Genomic DNA, 16534 nt, shown 5'->3' with positions numbered 1-16534 from the left:
AGTTCCCATTTATACATTCTAAGGCCCTCAGTGGATGCCTGAACCTGTGTATAATACTGAACCTTATATATACTATGTTTTTTCCATCTGATAACAGAGACAGCTACTAAGTGACTAATGGACAGGTATTATATATAGCATAGATATGCCTGGCAAAGGGATGATTAATGTCTCATGAGAGAAGGAGTGGGACAGCATAAGATTTCATCAAGCTACTTAGAATGGCATGTAATTTAAAATTTACAAATTGTTCATTTCTGGAATTTTCCATTTAATGTTTTCAGACCACAGGTAACTGAAGCCATAGGAAGCAAAACCACAGATAAGGAAGGACTAATGTATTTGTAGAATGTAGTGTAGTTTAGTTTTGTAAATAATCAAGAGTTGTTTACTGCCTTACGGGCTTACCACTAGCAGAATTTTTATTGGAATTTTCTTCTGCTTTTTATTTTGGTATGTAAATTTAATTCCTTCAGGAATAACAAGAAGAATCATAATGGTTTATTAAAAGCTTTCCTATGTAAATACCTAAAATGGAACCAAAGCAATCCAAAATTTAATTGTATACCTATTGTATGCTAAAGATGAGCTAAATGGTTGATTCATAAGGGTTCAGAAAAAATACATATATTCCCAACCCAATATTTTTAATTGTTTTTTAATAACAGGATATATGGAGAAAAAGCATTATTTAGTTAATTTTTTTTCTATTTGGTATTTTTAAAATTTATATAAATTTATGGGGTATATGTATAATTTTGTTACATGCATAAATTATATAGTGGTCAAGTTTTGGCTTTTAAGGTATCCATCACCCAAATAACATACATTGCATCCATTAACTAATATCTCGTACCCTACCTCTTCACCCCTCCCAGTCTCCACTGTCATTCCATTCTCTACACTCCATATGAGTTAGCGTGTCTGATATTTGTCTTTCTGTGCCTGATTTATTTCAATTAAGATAGTTTCCTCCAGTTCCATCCATCTTGCTTCAAAAGACATAATGTTGGTTTTTTTATGGCTGAATAGTATTCTGTTAAATGAAGAGGGTCCCAAAAGTATGTACACATTTTAAGAAAGGAAACAAATGTATAAATTTATAATACTCAAGTCACATTTAACTATTGTAATTGCAAGAGGTGCTCAATGTGACTTATATTCATCTTTTGTTATTGGCATAAAGTATCACAGTTTCAATGAAGTTTTTTCCTTTCTTAAAATGTGTATACATTTTTTGGCACCATCCATACATGTAAGCCACCCCTAAGGTTGCCATACATAGGAAAAATGGGAAATTGTATCTAAATGTACCTTTATTATAAAATGTTATTTATATATTTGACACCTCTTTGTAAAATTTTGTAATGGATATTTTATAAATAAAGGGTACATTTAGCTGCAATTTCCCATTCTCACTATGTATGGTGACTTTATGGGTGACCTTTGGGACACCCTATGTGTAATGTATGTATATCACATTTTCTTTATCTGTTCATCTGTTGAGAGATATTTAGGTCAATTCCATATTTCACTATTGTTAATAGTGCTGAGATAAGCATATTAGTGCAGGTTATCTTTTTTATATATTGATTTATTTTCCTATGGATAAATACTCAGCAAGAAATGAATAGAGTGGCTTGGCACCTGTAGCACAGTGGTTACAGTGCCAGCCATGTGCACTGAGGGTAGCAGGTTCAACCCCAGCCCAGGCCTGCTAAACAACAATGACAACTGCAACAAAAAAAGTAGCTGGTGTTGTGGTAGGTGCCTGTAGTCCCAGCTACTTGGGAGGCTGAGGCAAGAGAATCACTTACGCGCAAGAGTTTGAGGTTGCTATGAGCTGTGACACCATGGCACTCTACCAAGGGTGATATAATAAGACTCTGTCTCAAAAGAAAAAAAAGAAAGAAAGAAAGAATAAAAAGAAATGGATAGATTATCTGATCATTCTATTTATAGTTTTTGAGATATCTCCCTACTGATCACCATGGTGACTATACTAGTTTACATTCCCAAAAACAATGTATAAGAATTCCCTTTTCTCGGCTTGGCACCTGTAGCTCAGCAGTTAGGGTGCCAGCCACATGCATCAGTGCTGGTGGGTTCAAACCCAGCCTGGGCCTGCCAACTACAAAAAAAAGTAGCCAGGCATTGTGGCGGGCACCAGTAGTCTCAGCTACTGGGAGGCTGAGGCAAGAGAATCGCTTAAAACCTGAGTTTGAGGTTGCTGTGAGCTGTAATGCCACGGCACTCTACTGACTCTACTGAAGGCAACATAATGAGACCCTGTCTCAAAAAAAAAAAAAAATTCCCTTTTCTCCACATCCTTACCAATATATGTTACTTTTTATCATTTTAATAATTGCTATTGCCATTCTGTCCATGGTAAGATTATAATCTAATTGTGCTTTAATTTGCATTTTTCTGATGATTAGTAATATTGAGCATTTTTTCATATACCTATTGGGTATTTGTTGTCTCCTTTTAAAAAATGTTTATTTATACCCTTTGCCTATTTTTCATGAGATTATTGGGTTTTATGGTTGTTGTTGTTGAGTTGAGTTCTTGTATATTCTGGAAATTTGTTCCTTGTTGGAAGAAAAGTTTGCAAATATTTTCACCCATTCTACAGGTTGTCTTTCACTCTGTTGATTATTTCTTTTGCTATGCAAAAGATTTTAAATTTAATTTCCATTTGTCTATTTTTGTTTTTGTTGCCTGTAATTTTGAGGGCCTAGCCATAAATTCTTTGTCTATACCAATGTCAAGAAGCATTTCCTCTGTTTTTTTTTTTTTTTTTTCCAGTAGTTTTATATTTTGGGGTCTTACATTTAAGTCTTTAATATATCTTGAGTTTATTTTTTGTACATGTATATGTTGATAAGTAGGGGTCCACTTTCATTCTTCTGCATATGGCAATCTAATTTTCCCAGCACCGTTTATTGAAGGTATCCTTTCTACAATATATGTTCTTATTAGCTTTGTCAAACATCAGTTAGCTGTAAATATGTGGCTTTTTTCTTGTTTCTCTATTTTGTTCCATTGATTTTTGCAGGGTACAAAATCAAAGTACAAAAATCAATAGTTTTTCTGTATAGTAACAATCCAGCTAAAAAAAAATCAAGAAACTAATCAGATTTACAATAGCTACAAAAACAATAAAATACATAGGAATAAATTTAACCAAGGAGGTGAAAGATCTCCACAAAAACAACAATCTTCTTTCAATATTGTTAAAAGAAATTGTAGCTGGCACAAACAAATGGAAAAAAATATTTCATGCTCATGGATCAGAAGAATTAGCATCATTAGAAGCACTATACTACCCAAATAAATCTACTGATTCAATTAAATCTCTATCAAAATACCAATGCCATTTTTCACAGAATTAGAAAAATCAATCCTAAAATTCATAAGGAACTAAAAAAGAACCCATATATACAAAGCAATACTGATACTGAACAAAAAGTACAAAGCTGGATGCATCACATTACCTGACTTAAAATTATATGACAAAGCTGTAGTAACCAAAATGGCATCGTACTAGTAAGAAAAGGCTTCAGTTTGTAAAACTACTATTACCATAATACAGAAACATATGAGTCACAGATAGAATATCTTATTCACCTACATAAGTATATGTTCTAAGTGAGGAAGGAAGCATTCAGTAGGTGATGTTGACTACTACCACTTTGTTGGAGAGGCCTCAATACTCATGAGCAGAGCAATGAACACTGTTTTAGAGTTATGGCATATGTTTCAACTGTTACTGGGGAAAAGCTTATCTTAATTATGAAATTAGGTATGAAGTTTTCTAATGATCTATTACATAGAAGAAAACATTATGCAAATATTCACTGAGCAAAAATATTTGTATGTATGTGAATTGTCTCTTACCCCAAAGAAACTTTCAGTGTAACTGAGGAGTTAAGGTTTGCTTATGTAAAACCATCATAAACATGACAGAATAAAAACCTATCCTAAACTCTTATAGTAAGCTTCTTTGTCCAGGAAGACTTCATGGAAGAAGTAGAGATCTTAGATATCCACTGAAGAATATCAATACTTCCTCATGTTATGATGAAATTTACCTTTTGACATAGAACCTACTGTAGCTTTGGTTAGCATGCTCATTGTAAGCAGTAAAGTGCATCAGAGCACAGTATGAATGGCAATCACAGGTTCCAAAGTCAAACTATTTGAATCCAAATCCAGTGTTTACTACTTACTAGCTGCATCTTTATAACATGGGATAATAATGGTGTCTTTCTAATAGGGTTTTAAGGATTAATGACAATGATGCATCTATATACTGTAGAAGTAGGATGAGTTCTGGAGTCCGATAGACTTTGATTCAGATCCCAGTTCTGCCACTTAATAAAGACCTTAAGCACTTGGCTTCTCTGAGATTCAGTTTTCTAATTTATAAGTGGAGATAATAAAGCCTGACTCACAGGGCTGTTATAATGATTAAATGAAGCAATTTATGTAAAGCACTTAGCAGACTGTCTGATGTATAATAAAAACTCTATAGATAATATTATGCTTTTATAAAATCTAACTCATGTGGAGACTTCAGTTTTATCTTTTTATTCATGTTTTCAGGGTGAACCTGGTCTGCCTGGATCCCCAGGAAATCCTGGTATCAAAGGTTCTGTTGGAGATATTGGTTTGCCTGGATTGCCCGGAACCCCTGGAGGAAAGGGACAACCAGGCCTTCCTGGATTCCCAGGTAATATTCCTATTCTTAAATTCTCCCTTTTTCCATTCCTCATATACTGTAACTGATATCACAGAGCAGCTTATTTGGCAGACTTGCATTCTTTTTCCCAAATGGATACTGACTAGCAACATAATCTCAAACTCGCTCTTTTCCTCTTTGTTCAAATTTCTTTCTGTATAAAATGAGAATGACTATTACTGACTGAGCAGGACAATATCTTGTGGACAGAGATATTGTTTGGTGGAACATTTTTCAAACTTTGACTGCTAGCCACAAATCAATTAAGAAGTCTTACTATTTTTATAGGTGATAATATATACTTCCAAGACATAGCCTGCTGCTGATTTTCTTAGAAAGTTGTACATAGGCACACAGCTAGTGCCTATTAGTAGAACAATCATACAGTTCATTCAAATGGCAAAGACTGAGTCATTCAAGCAAAGGGTTTAAGAACTATTAATCAAGAACATGGCCTAAACTAGATAATTATAATGCCTATTTATTTATACTTATATTTACTTATTTTGTTTCTTTGAATTGCACTGTGGCATAGGGGAATGGATCTTTGGTTATCTTTTTCTTAACCATTTTACAGAAGTATAGCGTATTTATTTTAAAGTACACTTACATGTGCAAAACCATAATGAGTTTTTCCCTATGAAGATACAAAGTAACTCCCTCATCCCATAAAGTTTACCCACATCCATTCACAGACCCCTTCCCATGCTACTGAGGTAACTACTACCATGACTTCTATCACCATCAGCTAATTTTGCCAATTACTATGATTCATATCAGTGGAATCACACAGTGACCCTGTATCTGGCTTCCTTCACCCATTATATCTGTAGGATTCATTTATTTTGTGGCATGTGTCGGTAGTTTCTTCTTTATATTTGGTGTGTAATATTCCATTAAGGAAATATACGACAATAAATTATCCATCCCCTGTTGATGGACTTTTGGATTATTTCCAGTTTGGGACAATTATGATAAAAGATGTCATCAAGATTCTTCTACATGTCTTTTAGGAAACATATACACTGATTTCTCTTAGACAAACCCTTAGAGCTAGAAACACTGAATCATAGAGTATGTATACATTTACCTTTAGAAAATTTTGCCAGTTTTCCAAAGTGGTTTTGTAAATTATATTCCCACAGGCAATGCATGAAATGTCCAGTTGTTCAATTGCCCATATCGTCACTGTCACTGGGTACTATCAGTTTTTTTAACTTTATCTATATGGGGAGCAAGTAGAAGTATCTTACTGAGGTTTTAATTTATAGTTTCCTAATGAATAACAATATTAAAATATCTTGTCAAACAACAGACACCTCAGAAATTCAAAAAATTCTTAATGAATACTACAAAAAAACTTTATTCTCAGAAATATAAAAATCTGAAAGAAATTGACCAATACTTGGAAGCATGCCAACTTCCTAGACTTAATCAGAAAGAATTGGAAATGCTGAACAGACCTATATCAAGTACTGAAATAGAATAAACTATACAAAATCTCCCAAAAAAAGAAGAGTCCTGGACCACATGGCTTCATATCAGAATTCTACCAAACATTTAAAGAGGAGCTAGTACCTATATTACTTAAACTTTCCCAAAACATCAAAAAAGAAGAATACTTCCCAACACATTTTATGAAGCAAATATCACCCTGATCCCCAAACCAGGAAAAGACCCACAATAAAAGAAAACTATAGACCAATATCTTTAATGAACATGGATGCCAAAATATTCAATAAGATCCTAGCAAACAGAATCCAGAAACACATCAAATAAATTATACACCATGACCAAGTGGGTTTATCCCAGGGTCTCAAGGTTGGTTCAATATATGTAAATCTATAAATATAATACATCACATAAACAAACTAAAAAACAAAGACCATATGATTCTCTCAATAGATGCAGAAAAAGCTTTTGACAATATCCAGCATCCTTTCATGATCAGAACACTTAAGAAAATAGGTATAGAAGGGACTTTTCTTAAACTGGTAGAGGCCATCTACAGCAAACCCACAACCAATATCATATTGAATGGAGTAAAATTGAAAACATTTCCTCTCAAATCAGGAACCAGGCAAGGTTGCCCATTGTCTCCACTGCTTTTTAACATACTAATGAAAGTCTTAGCCATCACAATCAGGCAAGAGAAGGCGATCAAGAGTATACAAATAAGGTCAGAGGAGATCAAACTTTCACTCTTCACAGATGATATGATTTGATACCTGAAAAACCCCAGGGACTCAACCACAAAACTCTTAGAAGTGATCAAGGAATACAGTAGCATCTCAGGATACAAAATCAATACTCACAAATCAGTAGCTTTTATATATACCAACAATAGTCAAGCTGAAAAAAACAATCAAGGACTCTATTCCCTTTACAGTTGTGCCAAAGAAGATGAAATATTTGGGAATTTACCTAACAAAGGACATGAAAGATCTCTATAAAGAGAATTATGAAACTCTGAGAAAAGAAATAGCTGAAGATGTTAACAAATGGAAAAATATACCATGCTCATGGCTAGGAAGAATCAATATTGTTAAAATGTCCATATTACCCAAAGCAATTTACAATTTAACGCAATTCTTATCAAAGCACCACTGTCATACTTTGAAGATCTGGAAAAAATAGTACTTCGTTTTATATGGGAATAGTAAAAACCTCAAATAGCCAAGACATTACTCAGAAATAAAAACAAATCAGGAAGAATCTCGCTGTCAGACTTCAAACTATACTATAAATCTGTAGTGATCAAAACAGCATGGTATTGGCACAAAAATAGAGAGGTAGATATATGGAACAGAATTGAGAACCAAGAGATGAACCCAGACACTTATCATTATTTGATCTTTGATAAGCCCATCAAAAATATAAAGTGGGGGAAACATTCCTTATTTAACAAATGGTTCTGGGAGAATTGGCTGGCAACATGTAGAAGACTGAAACTGGACCCACACCTTTCTTTTTTTTTATTAAATCATAACTGTATACATTGATATGATCATGGGGCATCATACACTCGCTTCATAAACCATTTGACACATTTTTATCACAGTGGTTAACATAGCCTTTCCAGCGTTATCTCAGTTACTGTGCCAAAACATTTACATTCTACATTTACCAAGTTTCGCAAATACCCCTGTAAGATGCACCACAGGTGTGATCCCACCGATCCCCCTCCCTCTATCCACCTACCCTCCTTTCCCACTTCCCCCTATTGTTAAGTTGTAGCTGGGTTATAGCTTTCATGTGAGAGTCCCAAATTAGTTTCATAGTAGGGCTGTGTACATGGGGTACTTTTTCTTCCATTCTTGGGATACTTTACGGAGAAGAATATGTTCCAGCTCCATCCATGTAAACATGAAAGAGGTAAAGTCTCCATCTTTCTTTAAGGCTGCATAGTATTCCATGGTATACATATACCACAATTTATTAATCCATTCGTGGATCGATGGGCACTTGGGCTTTTTCCATGACTTAGCTATTATGAATTGGGCTGCAATAAACACCTTTCACCGTTAACAAAAATTGGCTCTCACTAGATAAAAGATTTAAACTTAAGACATGAAACTATAGAGATTCTTGGAGAGAGTGCAGGAGAAATATTTGAAGAAATTGGCCTGGGAGGATACTTTATGAGGAGGACCCCCCAGGCAATTGAAGCAACACCAAAAATACATTACTAGGATCGGATCAAACTAAAAAGCTTCTGCACAGCCAAGAACACAGTAATTAACGCAAGCACACAGTAATTAACGCAAGCAGACAGCCCTCAGAATGGGAGAGGATATTTGCAGGTTGTGCTTCTGACAAAGGTTTGATAACCAGAATCCACAGAGAACTCAAACTTATTAATAAGAAAAGAACAAGTAATCCCATTTCATTGTGGGCAAAGGACTTGAACAGAAGCTTCTCTGAAGAAGATAGGCGCATGGCCTACAGACACATGGAAAAAATGCTCGTCATCTTTAATCATTAGGGAAATGCAAATCAAAACCACTTTGAGATATCATCTAACACCAGTAAGTAGTGGCTCACATAACTAAATCCCAAATCTACAGATGTTGGCATGGATGTGGAGAAAAGGGAACACTTCTGCACTGCTGGTGGGAGTGCATGCTGTTATGTCCCTTTTGGAAAGAAGAATGGAGAATACTCAGGGATCTAAAACTAGACCTGCTGTTTGACCCTGCAATTTCTCTATTAGGTATATATCCAAAAGACCAAAAATCACTTCATAACAAAGGTATTTGCACCAGATTGTGCATTGCAGCTCAATTCATACTATCCAAGTCATGGAAGAAGCCCAAGTGCCCATCAACCCAAGAATGGATTAATAAATTGTGGTATATGTATACCATGGAATATTATGCGGCCTTAGAAAATATGGAGACTTTACCTCTTTTACGTTTACATGGATGGAGCTTTAACATATCCTACTTAGTAAAGTATCTCAAGAATGGAAGAAAAAATATCCCATGTACTCAGTACTATTATGAAACCAATTTACAATCACTCACACTTTCATATGAAGAATAGATAGATCACAGCTATGGCCCAAGATGAAGGATGGGGGTGGGGGTTGGAGAGGAAGGGTGAGGTCAGATCGAGGGAGAGTGAATGGTGGGATCACACCTATGGTGCATAATGCAAGGGTACATGTCAGATCTATTAGCATAGAGTATAAATGTCTTAACATAATAAGTAAATGAGATGAGATATATATTAACCAGTGTGATGTAAGCATTCCTAATTTTATATGAAATAGCACATTGTACCCCGTAAATGCATTAATCTATACATGATCTATGTATTTATTTTTATTTTTATTTTTATTTTTTTGACCAGGGCTGGGTTTGAACCCACCACCTCCAGTATATGGGGCCGGGCGCCCTACTCCTTTGAGCTACAAGAACCACCCAATGTGTTTATGATTTAGTAAAAAATAAAATAAAATAAAATACATTTTCATATACTTATTGGCCATTTGAATAGCATCCTTTTGAAGTGTTTTCTCAAGTTTTTTTCGTTCATTTGTATTGGGTTGTTTTCCCTTTTACTGATTCAGAGCAGTTTAATGGTTTGGATATGAGTGCTTTGCCAGATACATATGTGCAAATATGTTTTCCCTATCTCAGATTCACCTTTCACTCTCTTAATGTTGTCATGAAATGATAAAATGTTAATTTTATTAATATTCAGTATATCAATATTATCTTTTATGGTTAGTGCTTTGGGATGAGATTCAGTAAATATTTGCCTACTTGAAATTATGGAAATTTTCTCCTAATTTTTTGTAACCTTTAGTTTTTATGCTTTCACATTTAGGTTTTTTATCTGTCTTAAATAAAAATATTTTTATGGTGTGAGACAGGACTCAAAGTTCATTTTCTTCCCCAAACAGTTATCCAGTTACTATTCACATAAAATTTAAGTTTACCCAATAAATTTCAGTCACTGTGTTTTCAGAAAACTAAATGACAAATATGTATGGGTCTATTTCTATATTCTGTATTCTCCTCCATTAGTTTATTGTCTATTCTTGCTTTAACACAACACTGTCTGAATTATTATTAATTTCTGCCTTGAAATATGGTAGTGTAAGTATTACAACTTTGTTATAGGTTTTTAAATCTTGTGTTGGTTATTCTGGGTCTTTTGCATGAATTTAGAAATCAGTTTATCAATTTCCATTAGAAAATACCTACAGGAATTTTGATTAGGATTACAGTAAATCTCTAGATAACTTCAAGAAGAATTAATATTTTAACAATATTCAGGGTGGCGCCTGTGGCTCAAGGAGTAGGGCACCGGTCCCATATGCCGGAGGTGGCAGGTTCAAACCCAGCCCCAGCCAAAAACCACAAAAAAAAAAAAAAAAAAGGGCGGCGCCTGTGGCTCAGTGAGTAGGGCGCCGGCCCCATATGCCGAGGGTGGCGGGTTCAAACTCAGCCCCGGCCAAACTGCAACAAAAAAATAGCCGGGCGTTGTGGCGGGCGCCTGTAGTCCCAGCTGCTTGGGAGGCTGAGGCAAGAGAATCGCGTAAGCCCAAGAGTTAGAGGTTGGTGTGAGCCGTGTGACGCCACGGCACTCTACCGAGGGCAGTACAGTGAGACTCGGTCTCTACAAAAAAAAAAAAAAAACAACAATATTCAGTCTTCTAATCCAGTGGGCATGTTGTCTTTCCATACATTTAGGTATTTAATTTAATTCAACAATATGTTACACTTTTCATTTTTATAAATCTTGAACATTTTTCTTAAAAATTACCTTTGGTGGCTTGGTGCCTGTGGCTCAAGTGGCTAAGGCACCAGCCACGTACACCAGAGCTGGCGGGTTTGAATCCAGCCTGGGCCTGCCAAACAACAATGATGGCTGCAACCAAAAATAGCCGGATGTTGTGGTGGGCACCTGTAGTCCCAGCTGCTTGGGAGGCAGAGGCAGGAGAATCGCTTGAGCCCAGGAGTTGGAGGTTGCTGTGAGCTGTGATGCTACAGCACTCTACCCAGGGCGATAGCTTGAGGCTTTGTCTCAAAAAAAAAAAAAAAATTATCTTTGGAAATTTGATACTTTCTAATGATATTTTAAATGGTACTGCTTTTCCAAGTTCATTTTCCAGTTGCTTGTTGGAGTATATAGAAATAATTGATTTGGGAATATTGAGCATGTGTAAAGGAAAAATTGTTCAATTCACTTAATAATTTGAAGAGTTTATAGTTTTTTTGGTTTGTTTGTTAAACTGACATATCACCTCAGATTATTTTACTTCTCCTTTTCCATTTTTTTTTTTGAGATAGTGTCTCACTATGTTGCCCTGGGTAGTGTGCTGTGGTGTCCCAGCTCACAGGAACCTCAAACTCTTGGGCTTAAGCGATTCTCTTGCCTCAGGCTCCCAAGTAGCTGGGACAACAGGCACCTGCCACAACGCCCAACTATTTTTTTGTTGTTGTTGTTGTTGCAGTTTTCATTGTTGTTTTAGCTGGCCCAGGCCAGTTTCAAACCTGCCAGCCTATAGAGCTACAGGCACTGCCTACTTTTTCATTCTTTGAACCTTTTCTTTCTTTCTTTTTTTTTTTTTTTTTTTGCCTAATTATACTGGCTAGGATTTCTAGTATAATGTTTATTAGAAGTGGTTATAAAATTGACATCCTTACATTTTTCCTAAACTCACAGGGTAATTGTTCACTATTTCCCCATTAAGTGTAATGTTATGCCAGAATTCATGTACTTACATTTCATTAAATTAAGAAATTTCCTTTTTATTTTTAATATACTGAGTTTTTAAGTCAAGAATAAGTATAAGTTTTATAAAACCCATTTTATCAATCTACAGAGGTGATCATGTTTTTTTTTCTCCTTTATGCTGTTGATACACTGAATCACACTGATTGATATTTTATGTCAAAATAACCTTGTATTCTTGGGATAAACACCAAGATGGTCATGCCATGTATATTATTTTTAAGTACAACTCTACTTGATTTGCTATTTTTTTTTAAATTGTCTATGGCCATGAAAGGTATTGACCTATGATTTTTTTTCCTCATAGTTTCCTTCTGTACATTTTGGTATAGGGATTTGCTGGCCTACTGAGTTGGGAAGTGTTCTCTATTTTTCTCTAAATATTTAATACAATTCATGAGTTAAAGAATCAAAGCCTATCTATTTCTTTATGAAAATGTTTTAAATTACAGATTCAAGGTCTTTAACAGTTATATCACAGCATTTTGAGAGGCCAAGGTGGGAGGATTGCTTGAGCTCAGGAGTTCAAGACCAGTCTGGGCAACAGCGACACCCTGTGTTACCCTGTGTAGAGAGAATGAGGCAGGAGGATTGTTTGAACAAGATTTGGAGACCAGCCTGGGCAACATAGGAAGACTCTCTTTAATAATATTTTTTAAATGTGCTGTCCTTCATAGTCCCAGATGGCATGCACCGCTTTTCTAGCAGTGGAAGAGCTGCCTTTTCCTCAAGCCTCCTTATTAACTCCTTCAGTGCTGAGTGGCCAGGATCAACATCAAGAGTTTATCCTGAGCCTCTCCCAGGAAGTTGGGGAGAAGTGTTACCAGCTGCTGCCATCTGTATTTTCCTGCTCAGAAATGGTGTAAAAGCACAAAATGATAGTGTGGGACACTAGGAGTGGAAAAGAAAGGAGGGAAGCCAACACTAGGAACAGGTGAAGGGGAGCATGGTAACCCCACGGGAAAAATATGCACATGGAATCATTAGGGGATTAGGATCACCAGAAGACGTCTGCCACCCCACACACCACTGCAGGGGTGGAATGGGGCCTAACCCAATTCCTGGGTAGGTCCATATTACCAGGCGGGGAGTGTGAGGTGGGGCAAACAGGAGCTGGGGACCTACAGGGCTGTCATGTATGAGGACAGACAAATGGCTGTCTGAACACATGAAAAAATGCCCATCATCCATAATCATCAGAGAAATGCAAATCAAAACCACTTTCAGATATCACCTAGCCCCATAAGAATGGCCTACATCACAAGGTCCCAAAGCAACAGATGCTGGCATGAATATGAAAAGAAAGGAATACTCATACACTGTTGGTGGAGCTTCAAACTAGTACACCGTCTATGGAAACATGTATGAAGATTCCTCAAAGAACTAAAAGTAGACCTACCATTTGATCCTGTCATCCCCATCCCATTACTAGGTATCTACCCAAAAGGAAAACAAAGTCATTTCGCCATAAGGGATTTGCACTTGAATGTGCAATTTTCAATTGCCAAGATGTGGAAACGACCCAGATGTTCTTCAATCAATGAATGGATTAATAAACTGTGGTATATACATAGCACGAAACACTATTTAGCCATAAAAAGATGGAGATTTTATAGCAACCTGAATGGATTTGTAGAATATTCTCCTAAATGAAATATCACAAGAGTTCAAGGACTTGTACTCAGTTCTTTATTGGAGCAAATTGATTCACAACTACATGTTCACATGAGAGAAAAACTCAATTAAATTCAAGGTGGGGGAAAGGAGTTGGATAAATTCCCTCCCTGTAGGTACATTGCACAGGCATATTGCACACTTCCTGGGTGAAGGACACAACTACAACCCAGACTTTAATATTACAAAAGCAAACCATGTAACCTAATCATGTGTAACCTCATATTAATCTGAAGTTAAAAAAAAGGAGTTATATCACTATTCAGGTTATTTATTTTCATGTCAGTTTTGATAAATTGTGTTTTTCAAAAAATTTCTCATTTCATCTGAGTTGTGAATTTTATTGGCAGAAAGCTGTTGGTATTTTGTCCTTTATTTTGTCCTTTTACTTTTCTTCTTTCTTTTTTTAATTAATTAATTACTTATTTTATTTTTTTTTTTTTTTTTGCAGTTTTTGGCCGGGGCTGGGTTTGAACCTGCCACCTCCAGTATACGAGGCTGGCACCCTACTCCTCAAGCCACAGGCACCGCCCTGTCCTTTTAATTTCTGCATGATATTTAGTGAAGCCTGCATTTAAAATATGTTTCAACATAAGTAATTTTTGTTTTCTCTCTTATCTTAATCAGTCTTGCTAGGCATTCACTTAGTTTTATTAATTAAAATTAACCTTTACATATGATTCTCTGTATTTTCTATGTTCTAACTTTTTTGATTTTTGCTTAATCTTTAATGTTTTTTACCTTCTACCTTATATGGATTTAATCTTGCTATTCTTTTTATAGCTTCTTTAGTTGGGACTTTAGATCATAGATTTTTCATCTTTGCCTTTTATAATAGATGTATTCTGTACTTTAAATGCAGCTGGATCCCACAAATTTTATTTCTTTGTGCTTTCTTTATCATTCAGTTTAAAGTACTTATTAGAGCAATATTATATCCCAAAACACCATAATAGTAGCGGACTTTAACACTCCTCTTACAGAGCTGGACAGAGCCTCTAAACAGAAACTAAACACAGATACAAGAGACTTCAATGTGACCCTTAGAAAAACTGTATTCAGTAGACATATATAGACCACTTCATCCCAAAGCTAAAGAATGAATATTCTTCTCATTGGCCCATGGAACATTCTCCAAAATGGATCATATCCTAGGACATAAATCAAACCTCAATAAAATATTTTCTAATTTCCCTGTTGCTTTCTGTTTTGATCCATATGTTATTTAGAATTATTTTGCCCAATTTACAAATACTTGAGGTCTTTCCATCACCTAGTGATAATGTAGCTATAGCAGCATCATAGCACAACACATTCCTTACATGTTTGTGATGATGCTGGGATAAACAAACCTACTGCATTGCCAGTTGTATAAAAGTATAGTACAGAAAATTATGTGCAGTATGTCAGCGGTTCCCAACAATTTTGATACCAGGGACCAGTTTCATGAAGAACAATTTTTCCACAGACTGGGCAGGTAGTAGTTGTTGGATGATTCAAGTACATTACATTTACTGAAATCATCAGGCATTAGATTCTCATAAGTAGTATGCAACTTAGGTCCACTACCACACAGTTTGCTGTAGAGTTTATGCTCCTATGAGAATCTAATGCTGGTGCTGATCTGACAGGAGGCAGAGCTAAGGTGGTGATTTGAGTGAGCAATGGGGAGTGGCTATAAATACAGATGAAGCTTCCTAACAGGCCACAGACTGGTACCAGTCCAGAGCCCAGGGGTTGGTGACTGCGCAGTATGTAATACTTAACAATGGCAATAAATGACTAAACAAAGTGGCCATAAAGTTCACATACCATTTAAATATTGTCTAGTTAAATTGCATGTGAACTTTATGGCTACCCTGTATTGTTAGTTTATGTATTTATTATACTATGTGATTTCTGTTATTTTATTTATTAAATTTTTTAATTTAATTTTAATTAAATCATAACTGTATACATTTATGGGGTACAATGCAATGATTTGATATACAATGTGGAATGCTTAAATCGAATTGATTAACATAACCATCACCTTGCTTACTTGTTTTTTTGTGGTAAGACATTTATAATATACTCTTCATTGTTTTGAAATGTACCCTTGCATTGTGCACATAGGTGAGATCCCACCAAATACCCTCCCTCCACTCACCCTCACTCTTCCTCTCCCCCCTCCTTCCTCTCCCTTCCTTCTTTCTGGACTATATTTGTGTTTAATTGTTCGTATAAATGTGTAATTGATTATATATTGTACTAGATTACATATCGTACTAATTGTACTAGAGTTAGGTGATATCTCAAAGTTGTTTTGATTTGAATTTCTCTGATGATTAAAGATAATGATCATTTTTTCATGTGTTTGTTGGCCATACACCTGTCATCTTCAGAGAATTTTCTGTTCAAGTCTCTTGCCCACAAAGAAATGGGGTTGTTTATTCTTTCCTTATTGATTAATTTGAGTTCTCTGTAGATTTAGTTATTAGACCATTGTCAGAATCATAACCTGCAAAAATCTTCTCCCATTCCAAAGACTGACTGTTAGCTTTATTTGCAGTGCCTTTAGCTTTGCAAAAGCTTTTCAGCTTGATGAGATCCCAGTAATATATCTTTGGTGTTGCTTCAATTGCCAGTGGTGTCCTCCTCATAAAATATTTTCCTAGGCCAATATCTTCAAGTGTTTTCAAGTACTCTCTTCTAGTATTTTTATAGTTTCATGTCTAAAATTTAAATCTTTTATCTAGTGAGAATCTACTTTTCTTAGTGGTGAAAGGTGAGGGTCCAGTTTCAGTCTTTTAAAGGTCACTAGCTAGATCTCCCAGCACCATTTGTTAAATATGGATTCGTTTCTACAATGTATATTTTTGTTAGGCT

At 35.6% G+C, this 16534-nt stretch overlaps 1 protein-coding gene across 2 annotated transcripts in view; it reads left to right on the top strand.

The window, feature by feature from the left end:
- COL4A5 (collagen type IV alpha 5 chain) overlaps positions 1-16534 on the top strand; it is a 325984-nt gene that overhangs the window by 242694 nt on the left and 66756 nt on the right. For both annotated transcript variants that reach the window (XM_053579991.1, XM_053579992.1), the window contains exon 37: positions 4609-4735. In XM_053579991.1, the coding sequence (XP_053435966.1) occupies positions 4609-4735 (127 nt within the window). The remainder of the gene's footprint in view (positions 1-4608; positions 4736-16534) is intronic.

Source organism: Nycticebus coucang, chromosome X (genome assembly GCF_027406575.1).
Source record: "Nycticebus coucang isolate mNycCou1 chromosome X, mNycCou1.pri, whole genome shotgun sequence".
Taxonomy (NCBI): Eukaryota; Metazoa; Chordata; class Mammalia; order Primates; family Lorisidae; genus Nycticebus; species Nycticebus coucang.
The sequence above is the reverse complement of the archived record's forward strand: the minus strand, read 5'-3'. Positions and strand labels throughout refer to the sequence as shown.